This window comes from Heterodontus francisci, chromosome 38, assembly GCF_036365525.1.
Source record: "Heterodontus francisci isolate sHetFra1 chromosome 38, sHetFra1.hap1, whole genome shotgun sequence".
Lineage (NCBI taxonomy): Eukaryota > Metazoa > Chordata > Chondrichthyes > Heterodontiformes > Heterodontidae > Heterodontus > Heterodontus francisci.
In genome coordinates, this window is record NC_090408.1 from 5,719,200 (window position 1) to 5,735,284 (window position 16,085).

The 16,085-nt window shown below is 43.9% G+C and overlaps 1 protein-coding gene across 1 annotated transcript in view; it reads right to left on the minus strand.

The window, feature by feature from the left end:
• LOC137352367 (pleckstrin homology domain-containing family O member 2-like) overlaps positions 1–16,085 on the minus strand; it is a 56,539-nt gene that overhangs the window by 38,380 nt on the left and 2,074 nt on the right. The window contains exon 2 of the mRNA XM_068017666.1: positions 15,482–15,601. Coding sequence (XP_067873767.1) covers positions 15,482–15,601 — 120 coding nt within the window. The remainder of the gene's footprint in view (positions 1–15,481; positions 15,602–16,085) is intronic.

Consider the following 16,085-nt stretch of genomic DNA (forward strand, 5'->3'; position numbering starts at 1 on the left):
GAAGGAAATAAACTTGCAGGGCTACAGGGATAGAGCAGGGGAATGGGATTGATTGGATTGCTCCACAGAGAGCTGGCATGGAGTCAATGGGCTGAATGGCCTCCTTTTATGCCATAAATGACTCAATGATTCTATGACTCTATAACTCTCAGTCTTAGGTCAGTTCTGAGGAAGTTACTGGAATCTATTATTAGTGACAGTGACTGACATGGTTAATAAGGGAGTTTCTATGGGTGTTCTCTATACGGATTTGCAGAAGGCATTTGCTAAGGTATAAGACATTAGGAGCAAAAAGGAAACTGCATGGATTTGGGGACAATCTTATGACATGGCTGAAAATTGTTTGGGAGGTGGTATTTTGATTGGCAGAATCTGACAATTGGTTTCCCCCCGGAATTTGAGCGGCACAGTGGTTAGCATCGCAGCCTCACAGCTCCAGCGACCCGGGTTCGGTTCTGGGTACTGCCTATGCGGAGTTTGCAAGTTCTCCCAGTGACCGTGTGGTCACTGCTGGTTGCTCCGGTTTCCTCCCACAGCCGGTTGATAGGTAAATTGGCCATTGTAAATTGCCCCTAGTGTAGGTAGGTGGTAGGAAAATGGTGGGGATGTGGTAGGGAATATGGGATTAATGTTGGATTAGTATAAATGGGTGGTTGTTGGTCGGCACAGACTCGGTGGGCCGAAGGGCCGGTTTCAGTGCTGTATCTCTCTATGACTCTAGTCTATGACTAATTTGTACTGGAGTCGCATTTATCAATAACTTGGATGAAAGAATAGAACATTGTATATACAAGTTTGCAGATTACACTAAGTTGGGAGGTACAGTGAGCTGTGTAGATCTAAGAAGGAAGTTGCAAAGGTACATAGACAGAGTAAGTGAATGGGCAAAACTATGGCAGATACAGTTCAGTGGGGAAGTGTCAGGTCATCCACTTTGGACCCAAGAAAGAAAAGCTAGGAAATCCAGAAAAATGAAGAGATTTAGGTTTTCACGTGAATAAATCACTAAAACCTAATGGACAGGTACAAAATGTGATTAAAAAGACAAATGGAATGTTGGTCTTTATCTGAAGAGAGCTGGAATACAGAGGGGAGGAACTTATGTTACAGTTGTATAAAGCCATCTGGAGTAACTGCATTCAGTTCCTGGCACCCACACTTCAGGAAAGATATGGTACAGCATATATAGAATCGAACATACGAATTAGGAGTAGGACACTCGGCCCTTCGAGGCTGCTCCGCCATTCAATAAATTCATGGCTGAACTGATTACTCCACATTTCCACCTACTCCCAATAACCTTTCACCCCCTTGCTTATCAAGAATTTATCTACCTCTGCCTTAAAAATATTCAAAGATTCTGCTTCCACTGCCTTTTGAGGAAGAGAATTCCAAAGACTCACAACCCTCAGAGAAAAAATTTCTCCTCATCTCTGTCTTAAATGGGGACCCCTTATTTTTAAACAGTGACCCCTTGTTTTAGATTCTCCCACAAGGGGAAACATCCTTTCCACATTCACCCTGTCAAGACCCCTCAGAATCTTATATGTTTCAATCAAGTCGCCTCTTACTCTACTGAATTCCAGCAGATACAAGTCTAGCCTGTCCGACCTTTCCTCATAAGACAGCCCGCCCATTCCAGGTATTAGTCTAGTAAACCTTCTCTGTACTGCCTCCAACGCATTTACAACCAGTACTGTACACAGTACTCCAGATATGGTCTCGCCAATGCCTTGTATAGCTGAAGCATAACCTCCGTACTTTTGTAAAAGCAAAATACTGCGGATGCTGGAAATCTGAAATAAAAACAAGAAATGCTGGAAATACTCAGCAGGTCAGGCAGCATCTGTGGACAGAGAAGCAGAGTTAACATTTCGGGTCAAAAACATTAACTCTGCTTCTCTCTCCACAGATGCTGCCAGACCTGCTGAGTATTTCCAGCATTTCTTGTTTTTATTACTCCGTACTTTTGTATTCAATTCCCCTCATGATAAATAATAACATTCTGTTAGCTTTCCTAATTATGTACTGTACCTGCAGACTAACCTTTTGCGATTCATGCACTAGGACACCCAGATCCCTCTGCATTTCAGAGCTCTGCAATCTCTCATCATTTAGATAAGCAAGGGGGTGGAAGGTTATCAGGGATAGGTGGAAATGTGGAGTAATCAGTTCAGCCATGAACTTCTTGAATGGCAAAGCAGGCTCGAAGGGCCAAGTGGCCTACTCCTGCTCCTAATTCATATGTTCGTATGATGCTTTTTAAAACATTTTCCTGCCAAAGTGGGTAATTTCACACTTTCCCACATTATACTCCATTTGCCAGGTCTTTGCCCACTCACTTAACCTATCTACATCCCTTTGTAGCCCCTTTATGTCCTCTTCACAAGTTACTTTCCTACCTATCTTTGTGTCATCAGCAAATTAAGCAACCATACCTTCGGTCTCTTCATCCAAGTCATTTATATAAGTTGTAAGAAGTTGAGGCCCGAGCACAGATCCCTGTGGCACATCACTCGTTACATCTTGCCAACCAGAACATGACCCATTTATGCCTACTGTCTGTTTCCTGTTAGCTAACCAATCTTCTATCCGTGCCAATATGTTACCCCTACACCATGAGCTTTTGATGTGGCACCTTATCAAATGCCTTCTGGAAATCTAAGTACAATACATCCACCAGTTCCCCTTTATCCACAGCACATGTAATTCCGTCCAATAAATTGGTTAAACATGATTCCCCTTACAGAAAACCATGTTGACACTGCCTGATTCCCTTGAATTTTTCTAAATGTCTTTAATAATAACTTCTAACATTTTCCTAAGACAGATGTTAAGCGAAATGGCCTGTGGTTTCCTGCTTTCTATCTCCCTCCCCTTTTCCATAAAAGAATCACCAGAATGATAACAGGGCTTAAATGGATTAAATTATGAGGCTCAGTTGCATAAACTTGGTTTGTATTCTCTGAAATATAGAAGCTTGAGCGATGAGTTAATCAACGTGTTTAAAATGTTAAAAAGATTTGCCAGAGTAAATAAAACAGTTTCCTCTGATGGGAGCATCTGGAACAACCTTAAAATTACAGCTAAGCCATTTGAAAGTCAAATCAGAAGCACTTCTAGACACAAAGGGTGTTGGAAATCTGGATTTCCCACCCCAAGAAGGCTATGGATTCTGGGGGTCAACTGAGCATTTCAAGTCTGAGATGAACTGATCTATTGGTGTGACGAAACCACACCTGACAAATGGAAACATATCAATTTTGTCATATGGAACACTATTTGAACTTTTAATGGACATTGAACATAACTTGTTTAAAAAGACCACAGAGCTGAACGGCTGAAAACATGCTGCATGTTTGCATTCTGAGAGGCGGTTGAACAGAGAGACAACAGAAGTGCTCCTTGATTCAATTAACAAGATTGGGCTGGGCAAAAGTGATGATCCACATCTTGTCTGTGTAAGAGCCACCGCCCCCACCGAGTGTGTCTAGTAAGCTTTGAAGAATCAACAACCCTCATAGGTGATGATGTTTCAAACAAAGAGTTGGTCACAAGACTAACCTGCTGGACAATCTGGAATTGATTGATTGTTTGGGGCAGACTGCGACTGAACTTCAAGAAGAAAGTACCCCACTCTCTCTGTCTCTCTCTCCAGCAAAATTCCAGGGACCCATGGAAGCAACTTAAGCCTCAAGACAGAAACAAGTTTGAAAGCGTGCACTGGGCCCCTGCGAGAACTGCAGGACGTAACTACAATCAAGGTCTTTACATCCAAACTAAAAAAAATTAACTGAATTCCATCAAGCACTCCAAACCCTCCCCCTTTAATTCTTTCTCCTCCTCTGTATCTATTTGTGTGTATTTATCGCGTATGCATGCTAGTGTGGTTGTGTCGCATATTTTTAGCAATTTTAACTGAGTTAGAGTGTTAAGGTTAATAAACTTGCATCTTTCTTGTTTAAACCTAAGAAAACCTACAATTAGAGAGCAGTGAGCAAGGACTCACTGAGGTGGAGATAAAACACTGTGTTACGGCCAAACCAGGAGAGGGGACAGAGGGGAGCCTGAGATTCCTTCCTCACCTGGTGGTAACAGTTGGGTAAAGGCATCGAGGAATAAGGAGCAAATGGAGTTGAGGTACAGGTCAGCCATGATCTGATTGAATGGCGAAACAGGCCTGAGGGGTTGAATGGCCTACTCCTATTCCTATGAAGACAAACCCATGAGTCAAGTTTCTTTCACTGTCTTTGATTTGCTGATCTTTTGAACCAACAGCAAACACCTCTGTGAGGAGCACTCTCTGTAGTGAGCGAGTGAATGCTGGAACAATTAACATGCATCACTGGGCTATGGGCCAACATCACAATCCATTCAGGACAGCTGCTGTAGATTTGCTGAAATCATGTGATCTTTGGGTATGTTACAGAACTTGTTCATCACTTGAGTGAAATGCCTCTCAGTTGCAGGTTGATTTCTCAACGAATGTGTATTTCAAAGGATTTTATGGGCATAAGGATCAATTATTTGAATAATTCCAGTGAGTTATGGTTTTATACGGGCTGCAATACACGCAGAGATGAGGTGCTGCACTATGGGTTAGGCCCATCTTGGAGGACTGTAACCAGTATGGGAATCTGGATTTATATTTACTGTTTCCAACATTTGCTTGGTCACTGCTAACAGACTAAGGAAAAATGCTCAGGACTGCCTGGGTTCTTGCCGATAAGTCTCATATGCAAATTTTGATAGAGTGGCCCTATAACCAATTCCAGATCATTTATATAGAGAGACTATCCACTCCATTCACAACCCTCTGCTCTGAAAAGTCAGGACTTTGTTCAGTCCTTCATTCATCTTCTTATCCACACTGCCATGTTCCCTTTAATACCATGTGCTTCAATTCCATCAACTCTTCTATAGGGCACCTTGTCAAAATTTATATACACAACATCCACCACACTTTCTTTATCCATACACTCCATTATTTCCTCAGAGAACTATCACATTGGTCAGCCATGAGTTGCCTTTCATGAGTCCATGTTGGCCATCATGAATTAACCCATTTTTCCAGATGAATGTCTTGTAATGTGGCCTTTAGAAACTAATCCACAGTCTATATTTGGCTGACTGGTTAATAGTTTCCAGTTTTATCCTATTCTTTCTAAACACAGACATTGCATTAACAGTTCTCTGACATAACTTCCATATCCAAGGATGTTTGAGAGATTTACATGTTTTTAAAACACAGTAAGTGCAAATATGGGACAAGTACTTATTCACATCACAAGCTCCTTTCTTATCCCCTTAGTCATCCAGTCCCAATAGAACAACATTCCAAAAACATTCTACCAATAAAAGGTGAGGGGCATGACGATAAAGTATTAAGAGAGGAGAAACAAGGTGCACAAAAGGCTGTGGGAGAAAAGCAGCATTAGAGTAAAGAGTAGTCCAGAAATAGGAGGGATCAGATGGGGAAAAATGTGAGACAGACTAGGATGGATTTAAAGTGCATGTGTGTAAATGCACAAAGCAGGGTAAATAAGGTCAGTGAGCTGCAGACACAAATTGCCAGGGATTGTGATGTAATGGCAATAATGGAGACCTACCTCAAAGCATGGGAGGAATTGCCACTTAATATTCCTGGAAAGGTAAGGAAGGAAGGAGAAAGTGGTGACAGTATTGATCAAAAATACTGTTGCAGCACTGGAGAGGGATGAAGTGCTTGAGGGTTCAAAGCCAGAAGCTACTTGGTTAGAATTAAGGAACAATAGGAGGAGCTATTACAGTTCTGGGCGTATACGATAGGCACCACACAGTGAGAAGAAAAAAAAGGAGCAAATTTCCAGGTAAATTGCAGAAAGATGCAACAACTCTAGTGATAATGGGGGAATTCATTAACCTAATATAGACTGGCAAAATATCAGTGTAAAGGGCAAAGAGGGGAGGAATTCCTGAACTGTGCACAAGAAAACTTTTTTGATCAGTGTCCTTCCAGTCCAATGAGGAAGAAAGCAGTGCTGAATCTAGTTCGGAGGAATGAATCGGACAAGGGGAACATGTTACAGTGGGAGAACATTTCGCAAACAAGGATCACTAAGGATTATCAAGTTTAACATAGTTATGGAAAAGGACAACAAATAATGAATGTGAGACAAAGGAACAGGAGCGGGGTGGACATTTTAAAAGCATGCCAGGATATCGGAGGCCGGATATAAAGGGGTGGGAACAGACCAGGGATTTAAAAAGCATTTTTTGTGTTTAGTATTTTTAGCATCTGATTGGAGATATGGACTGCAAGCATCAGGGAGGGAGGTGACGTCACCACAAGGGAAGAAGCTGATTGGTGAATAGCTGGTAAGTGGCTTTTTTAGTCTTAAACTTATTTCTGTTAAGTTAGTGAACAAAGAACAGTACAGCACAGGAACAGGCCATTCGGCCCTCCAAGCCTGCGCCGATCTTGATGCCTGTCTAAACTAAAACCTTCTGCACTTCCGGGGACCGCATCCCTCTATTCCTATCCTATTCATGTATTTGTCAAGATGCCTCTTAAACGTCATTATCGTACCTGCTTCCACCTCCTCCCCCAGCAAGTTCCAGGCACTCACCACCCTCTGTGTAAAGAACTTGCCTCGCACATCCCCTCTAAACTTTGCCCCTCGCACCTTAAGCCTATGTCCCCTAGTAACTGACTCTTCCACCCTGGGAAAAAGCTTCTGACTATCCACTCTGTCCATGCCACTCATAACTTTGTAAACCTCTATCATTTCGCCCCTCCACCTCCGTCGTTCCAATGAAAACAATACGAGTTTATCCAACCTCTCCTCATAGCTAATACCCTCCAGACTAGGCAACATCCTGTTAAACCTCTTCTGTACCCTCTCCAAAGTCTCCACATCCTTCTGGTAGTGTGGCGACCAGAATTGCACGCAATATTCCAAGTGTGTTCTAACTAAGGTTCTGTACAGCTGCAACATGACTTGCCAATTTTTATACTCTATGCCCCAACCGATGAAGGCAAGCATGCCATATGCCTTCTTGACTACCTTATCCACCTGCGTTGCCACTTTCAGTGACCTGTGGACCTGTACGCCCAGATCTCTCTGCCTGTCAATACCTCTAAGGGTTCTGCCATTTACTGTATACTTCCTACCTGTATTAGACCTTCCAAAATGCATTACCTCACATTTGTCCGGATTAAACTCCATCTGCCATTTCTCTGCCCAAGTCTCCAACCGATCAATATCCTGCTGTATCCTCTGACAATCCTCATCACTATTCGCAACTCCACCAACCTTTGTGTCGTCCGCAAACTTACTAATCAGACCAGCTACATTTTCCTCCAAATCATTTATATATACTATATAGAACAGTCTAATAAGTGCATGGCAGGGCATTTCAGTCCTGTGGAGTGCACATCTTGTTCCCTGCCAGAACTCCAGGAAGTTTCTCGTGTCCTGGACAACCATATTTGCAGGAAGTGTCATCAGCTGGAGTAACTCGAGCTCTGGGTTTCAGAGCTTGAGTGGCAGCTGGTGTCATTGAGGTGCAAGGCTGACAGCAAATGGATCGCACATTCCTGGAAGTAGTCACCCTGCAGCTTGTTTGTGCAGGCAAAGAGGGAATGGGAGTCAAGTAGGACCAGGCAGGTAGTGCAAGAATGCATCTCTAACTCCAACCAGTATTCAGTTCTGAATACTGGTGAGGGCAATGGTTCCTCTGTGAAATACAGCCACAGCCAGGTCCCTGGTACCATGGGTGACTCAGCTAAGCAGTAGGGGAGGACAAAGGTCAGGAAACAGCTGCAGGCGTGACTCCAGGTTGGTATGTTGTCTCCCTGGTACCAGGGTCAAGGATATCACTAAGTGGCTGCAGAATATTCTGACGGGGGAGGGTGAACAGCCAGAGGTCATGGCCCATATTGGTACCAACTACATAGTTAGAAAGAGGGATGAGGTCCTGCAATTTCAGGGAGCTAGGAAAGGAATTAAAGGTAGTAATCTCCGGCCACACACTAGTCAGTACAGAAATATGAGGATAGTGCAACTGAATATGTGGCTGGGGAGATGGTGCAGCAGGAAGGGCTTTAGATTCCTGTGGCACTGGGACCAGTTTTTGGAGAAAGGAGGACCTGCACAAGCCAGATGCTTGCAACTCAACAGAGCCAGGACCAATATTGTGGTGGGGAGGTTTGCTAGTGCTGTTGGGAAGGGTTTAAACTGGCTTGGCAGTGGGAGAGGAATCTAAGCATAGATTCAGAAGGAAGAGAAGCAAAGCTGGAAATAGAGGGCAGAAAATTACTAATTAAGTATAGAAGGTCGAGGTAACAAAAGTTAGAAAGTAAGCAAAGGAGTTGTTCAGTAATTTGTGGTATATACTTCAATGCAAGGAGTCGAGTGAAAAAGGCAGGTGAGCTGAGGGCACAGATAGGCACTTGGAAGTATGGTATTATAGCTATTACTGAAACATGACTTAAAGGGCAGGAATGGCAGCTCAACATTTCCGGTTACAGCGTTTTCAGACCGGATAGAGAGGGGGATGGAAAAAGTGGGGGGTGTTGCAATATTGGTTAAAGAAACACACAGCTATGAGGGGGGATGATATTCTAGAAAGAGCATCAAATGAAACCATGTGGGTTAAACTGAGGAACAAAAATGGGGCAATTATACTGCTGGGCATACACTATAGACCCCCAAACAGTCAGAGGGAGCTACAAGACCAAAGGTGTAGGCAAACTGCTGAAAAGTGCAGAAACAATAGGGTAGTAATAATAGGGGATTTCAACCACCCTAATATTAACTGGGATAAAATCAGTGTAAAAGGTAGAGGGTGCAGAATTCTTAAAATGCGTGGAGAACTTTTTTAGCCTGGACATAGTAAGTCCAACAAGAGAAAGGACAGTTCTGGACTTAGTTTTAGGGAATGAATCTGGGCAGGTGGAAGAGGTATCAGTGGGAAAGCATTTTAGTGATAGTGATCATAATTCAGTTAGATTTAGAGTCGCTTTGGAAAAGGATAAAGATAGACCAAGAGTAAAGTTTTAAATTGAGGAAAGGTGAATTTTACTCAGCAGAGATGTGATTTGGCAAAAGTGGACAGTAAATAGCTACTTGAAGGTAAATCAGTGTCAGAGCAGTGGGAGGTATTCAAGTTGACAGAGGCTTTAGAACAAATATGTTGTCACAAAGAAAAAGGGTGGTCTCACAAATCTAAAGCCCCCTGGTTGTCAAAGGGCACACAGAGTAGGATAAGGCAAAAAAGAAAGCTTATGTTCACTGCCAAGAGCACAATGCTGAAAAAAACCTAGAGGGGTATAGAAAGTGTAGGGGTGAAATTAAAAAGGAAATTAGGAAAGCAAAGGGAGAGCATGAAAAATATTGGCAAGCAAAATCAAGGGAAAACACAAAGATATTTTATAAATATATAAAGAGCAAGAGGATAACAAGGAAAAAGCAAGGCCTATTAAAGACCAAAAAGGTAACTTGTGTATCGAAGTGGAAGATGTGGGCATGGTTCTTAATAATTCTTTTGTGAAAACAGATGTAAGATAGAGAGATGAAGCAGACATTGTAGTTAAGAAGGTATGTGAAATACTGAATGGGTAAAGTGAGGGAAGAAATATCAAGACGTTTAGCATCCTTGGAAGTGGATAAATCACCAGGCCTGGATGAAATGTATCCCAGACTATTAAGAGAAGAAATAGTGGAAGATCTGACCATCATTTTCAAATCCTCTCTGGCTACAGGTGTGCTGCCAGAGGACTGCTTAAAAAGGGAGCAAGGGATAGACCAAGTAATTACAGGCCAGTCAGCCAAGCCTCAGTGGTGCATAAATTCAGACAAACAGTATAAATCATCATTTAGAGGGACACGGATTAATCAAGAACAGTCAGCATGGATTTGTTAAGGGAAGGTCGTGGCTGACTAACTTGATTGAATTTTTTGAGGGAGTAACAAGGAGAGTCATGAGAGTAGCGCATTTGGTATAGTCTACATGGATTATAGCAATGCTTTTGACAAGGTCCCCCATGGCAGACTGGTCAGAAAATTAAAAACTCTTGGGATCCAAATGAAAGCGGCAAGTTGGATCCAAAATTGGCTCAGTGGCAGGAAGCAGAGTAGTGTTTTGTGACATGAAGGCTGGTGCCAGTGGGGCTCTGCAAGGCTCAGTACTGGGAACCATGCTGTTTGTGATGTATATCAATGATTTAGACTTAAATGTACGGGGTATGTTTAAGAAGTTTGCAGATAATAGAAAAATTAGTCGTATGGTTGATAGCGAGGAAGAAAGCTTAGCCTGCAGGAAGACATCAAGTGGACAGAAAAGTGGGAAATGAAATTCAATGCAGAGAAGTGTGAGGTAATGCATTTGGGGAGGACAAACAAGGCAAGGGAATACACAACAAATGGTAGGATTCTGAAAAGTGTTGAGGAACAGAGGGGCCTTGGAGTGCATGTATGCAGATCCCTGAAGGTAGGACAGGTAATTAAGGTGGTCAAGAAGGAATACGGGATTCTTTTCTTTATTGGCCAAGCCCCAGAGTGCAAAAGCAGCGCAGTTATGCGAGAACTGTATGAAACACTAGTTAGACCTCCGCTTTGAGTACCATGTACAATTCTGGTCATCGCATTACAAGAAGGATGTGATCACACTAGAGAGGTAAAGAAGAGGTAGACATGGAAGTTGTCATGAACTAAGGATTTTAACTACGAGGCTGAAGTTGTTTTCTTTGGAACAGAGGAGGCAAAGGGGGGATTTAATTGAGGTGTATAAAATTATGAGAGGCCTACACTGGATAGGAAGGACCTATTTTTATTAGCAGAGAAGTCAATAACCAGGGGCGTAGATTTAAAGTGATTGGTAGAAGGATTAGAGAGGAGCTGGGGAGTAATTTTTTCATACAGAGTGTGGTGGGGGGTCTGGAACTCAATGTCTGAAAGAGTGGTAGAGGCTGAAAACCCTCATCGTATTTAAAGTAGACTTGGATATGCATTCAGACCACGAGGTGGAATTAGACCGGATAGCTCTTTTTGGTCAGCATGGACATGATGGAGAATTGCTAATGTTGTCCCCTTGTTTTAGAAGGGTAGCAGGGATAATCCAGGTAATTATAGACCGGTGAGCCTGACGTCAGTGGTAGGGAAGCTGCTGGAGAAGATACTGAGGGATAGGATCTATTCCCATTTGGAAGAAAATGGGCTTATCAGTGATAGGCAACATGGTTTTGTGCAGGGAAGGTCATGTCTTACCAACTTAATAGAATTCTTTGAGGAAGTGACAAAGTTGATTGATGAGGGAAGGGCTGTAGATGTCGTATACATGGACTTCAGTAAGGCGTTTGATAAGGTTCCCCATGGTAGGCTGATGGAGAAAGTGAAGTCGCATGGGGTCCAAGGTGGATAAAGAACTGGCTGGGCAACAGGAGACAGAGAGTAGCAGTGGAAGGGAGTTTCTCAAAATGGAGACGTGTGACCAGTGGTGTTCCACAGGGATCCGTGCTGGGACCACTGTTGTTTGTGATATACATAAATGATTAGATTTTTTTTTAGATTAGAGATACAGCACTGAAACAGGCCCTTCGGCCCACTGAGTCTGTGCCAAACATTAACCACCCATTTATACTAATCCTACACTAATCCCATATTCCTACCAAACATCCCTACCTGTTCCTATATTTCCCTACCACCTACCTACACTAGTGACAATTTATAATGGCCAATTTACCTATCAACCTGCAAGTCTTTTGGCTTGTGGGAGGAAACCGGAGCACCCAGAGAAAACCCACGCAGACACAGGGAGAACTTGCAAACTCCACACAGGCAGTACCAGGAACCGAACCCGGGTCCCTGGAGCTGTGAGGCTGCGGTGCTAACCACTGCGCCGCCCTAATTTGGAGGAAAGTATAGGTGGTCTGATTAGCAAGTTTGCAGACAACACTAAGATTGGTGGAGTAGCAGATAGTGAAGGGGACTGTCAGAGAATACAGCAGAATATAGATAGATTGGAGAGTTGGGCAGAGAAATGGCAGATGGAGTTCAATCAGGGCAAATGCGAGGTGATGCATTTTGGAAGATCTAATTCAAGAGTGAGCTATACAGTAAATGGAAAAGTCCTGGGGAAAATTGATGTACAGAGAGATTTGGGTGTTCAGGTCCATTGTTCCCTGAAGGTGGCAACGCAGGTCAATAAAGTGGTCAAGAAGGCATACGGCATGCTTTCCTTCATCGGACGGGGTATTGAGTACAAGAGTTGGCAGGTCATCTTACAGTTGTATAGGACTTTGGTTCGGCCACATTTGGAATACTGCGTGCACTTCTGGTTGCCACATTACCAAAAGGATGTGGATGCTTTGGAGAGGGTGCAGAGGAGGTTCACCAGGATGTTGCCTGGTATGGAGGGCGCTAGCTATGAAGAGAGGTTGAGTAGATTAGGATTATTTTCATTAGAAAGACGGAGGTTGAGGGGGGGACCTGATTGAGGTGTACAAAATCATGAGAGGTATAGACAGGGTGGATAGCAAGACGCTTTTTCCCCAGAGTGGGAGATTCAATTACTAGAGGACACGAGTTCAAAGTGAAAGGGGAAAAGTTTAGGGGGGATATGCGTGGAAAGTTCTTTACGCAGAGGGTGGTGGGTGCCTGGAACGCATTGCCAGCGGAGATGGTAGACGCGGGCACGATAGCGTCTTTTAAGATGTATCTAGACAGATACATGAATGGGCAGGAAGTAAAGAGATACAGACCCTTAGAAAATAGGCGACAGGTTTAGATAGAGGATTTGGATTGGCGTAGGCTTGGAGGGCCGAAGGGCCTGTTCCTGTGCTGTAATTTTCTTTGTTCTTTGTTCTTTCTTTGAAACAGAAAAAAGATGCTTATGTCAGATTCATAACAGAGCAGAGAACCAAGCTGAATATAGAAAGTACAAGGAGAACTGAAAAAGGCACCAAGAGGGGCAAAGGCAGTGAATGAGAATAGATGAGCAGGCAACAAAATAGGAAACAGTGAAGTCATTTATAAACATGTAAATAGTAGAAACGTTGTCAAAGGAAATTTGGAGCCAATTTGGGACCAAAAAGGAGAAGTAAGGGTGGAGACGGCAGAGGCTGTGGCCACAATCTTCCAATCCTCTTTAGATACGCGAGTGACAAATATTACATTCCTGTTCACAACAGGAGAAAGGAATAAACTCGGCAACAACAGTGGTTAAAATAGATTGTCAGGAAAACTATGGGTTAATAAATGAAAGTCCATACAGATTTGTTAAAGGGGCAGCAGCAGCGTGAATACGAAATTGGCTGAGAGACAGAAAGCAGAGTGCTGGTGAATGGTTGTATCTCAGAGCGGAGGGAGGTATACAGTAGTATCACCCTGAGGTCAGTAAAAAGATATATATTCTTGACTTCGAGTTGGATATACAGGGCATAGTTTCGAAGTTTGCAGATAAAACAAAATTATGAATATAGTAAACAGCGAGAAGGCTAGCAACAGACTTCAGAAGGTCAAACAGATTTGTGACATGAGCAGACTGATGGTAGATGAAATTTAATGCAGAAAAGTGTGAACTGATTTATTTTGGCAGGAAAAATGAGGAGAGACAATATTAACTAAATAGTACAATTTTAAAGGAGGCGCAAAAATAGAGGGACCTGGGTTTTTTTATTCACTTGAGGGATGTGAGTGTCGCTGGCTAGGCCAGCGTTTGTTGCCTATCCTTATTGCCCTGAGAGGTGGCAGTGAGCTGCCTTCTCGAACCACTGCATCTATGTACACAGTAGTACAGTGGTTAGCACCGCAGCCTCACAGCTGCAGCGATCCGGGTTCAGTTCTGGGTACTGCCTGTGCAGAGTTTGCAAGTTCTCCCTGTGACCGCGTGGGTTTCCGCCGGGTGCTCCGGTTTCCTCCCACAGCCAAAGACTTGCAGGTTGATAGGTAAATTGGCCATTGTAAATTGCCCCTAGTGTCAGTAGGTGGTAAGAGAATGTTGGGGATGTGGTAGGGAATATGGGATTAATGTAGGATTAGTATAAATGGGTGGTTGTTGGCCGGCACAGATTCGGTGGGCCGAAGGGCCTGTTTCAATGCTGTATTTATAAATAAAATACAAAAATAAATAAAAATAAATCTTTGAAGGTAATAGGACAAGTTGAGAAGGCTATTAAAAAAGCATACAAGACCTTTGGTTTCATAACAGAGGCACATAGTACAAAAGCAAGAAAGTTATGGTAATCCTTTACAAAACACTGGTTATCCCTCAGCTGCAGTACTGTGTCCAATTGTGGGCACCACATTTTAGGAAGGATGTCAAGACCTTGGAGAGGATGTAGAGATTTGCGAGAATGGTACCAGGGTTGAAAGACTCTAGCTATGTGGAGAGACTGGAGAAGCTGGGATAGTTCTCCTTAGAGCAGGTTAAGGGGTGATTTGATAGAGGTGTTCAAAATCATGAAGAGTTTTCATAGAGTGAATAAGGAGAAACTGTTTCCAGTATGGAAGGGTCAGTAACCGGAAAACATAGATTTAAGGTAAACTGATTCAATAGTAATATTCAAAGGGAATTGGATAAATACTTGATGGGGGAAAAAGCAGGGGAGTGAGGCTAATTAGACAACTCTTTGTAAGGTTGGGGCAATCCAGAAGGGAAGGGGGTTCTGGGAAGCTGAGGCAAAGACTCAAATAGTGTGAGTCAGAGGGCAGGAGGGCAACACAAAGCTGAAGGAAGTTGCAAAATGTGGCGAGACCATGGAGCGCAGCAGCCAACATGCCTCAGAGAGGACTGTGCAAGACAGGTCACAGGTGGCTGGCCTCTGAGTAAGGTGGATTGTCTACAGGGTACAGGATGGGAGGCTGACTTGGATTGCATTACTTGATAGATTTGTTCTTGGTATTTTGGGTGACATAGGCAATGTCACCAGTGGGTCACCTTTTTGGAGTGTTGAAAACTTGCGATGATACCCACAATGGTTTTAAATAGGAAATTTCAGAATACTATCCCATTGCATAAACATTAATATATAAATACAGAATGGTGTGTGATTTTCATGGGAACTTGGAACTGATGGAACTGGATCATATTGCTGTGTGTCCTTCTACGAAGGAATCGGGCCTAGAGGTGACAAATGTCGACAAAGGATTCAGCAGCAATGGGTGTGAGGTCAGCACAGGGACAGCTGAGGTTAAGGTGGGAGTAAGTGGTAACTGATCAATAGCATGTGAGGTGTGAAGGCAGACTCTGGGTCAAAGAGATTGCCAAGGCTTCAGTCAGCTTTAGCCTGAATAAGCATTTAGGAAAGATTTAGGGGAGTGGGAGGGACAGAGTGGGAGGGAGAAGAGTTTACAGCAACACCTGACAGTAATCATTTACGTATGGAGTAGGAAATTGGGCGAAGGGCAGGAGAGGAGGCCGAGGCATTGAGGATGAAATCATTGACGAGCAGTCACCCTAACACACCTCCACCCTGCAAAATTCCAACTCAATCACTTACCTTTGTTCCGGAGCGACGGATCAGAACCAGCCTGAACTGGTTCCTCTTCATAAATCCCCGCAATTCCTGGCATCGCTGGTACTTCCCAAGCTCCACCGTCTCCTCACATTGGGAATCGTCCTGAACAGCGGCAAACTTCACTCAGTGAGACTGGCCCTGGGGAAACCCGAGACCGCCTTCCCCACAATCCCAGGAAACCCGAGACCGCACTCCCCACAATCCCAGGAAACCCGAGACCGCACTCCCCACAATCCCAGGAAACCCGAGACCGCACTCCCCACAATCCCAGGAAACCCGAGACCGCACTCCCCTCAATCCCAGGAAACCCGAAACCGCACTCCCCTCAATCCCAGGAAACCCGAGACCGCACTCCCCTCAATCCCAGGAAACCCGAGACCGCACTTCCCACAATCCCAGGAAACCCGAGCCCGCACTCCCCTCAATTCCAGGAAACCCGAGACCGCACTCCCCTCAATTCCAGGAAACCCGAGACCGCGCTCCCCACAATTCCAGGAAACCCGAGACCACGCTCCCCACAATTCCAGGAAACCCGAGACCGCGCTCCCCCACAATCCCAGGAAACCCGAGACCGCGCCCCCACAAT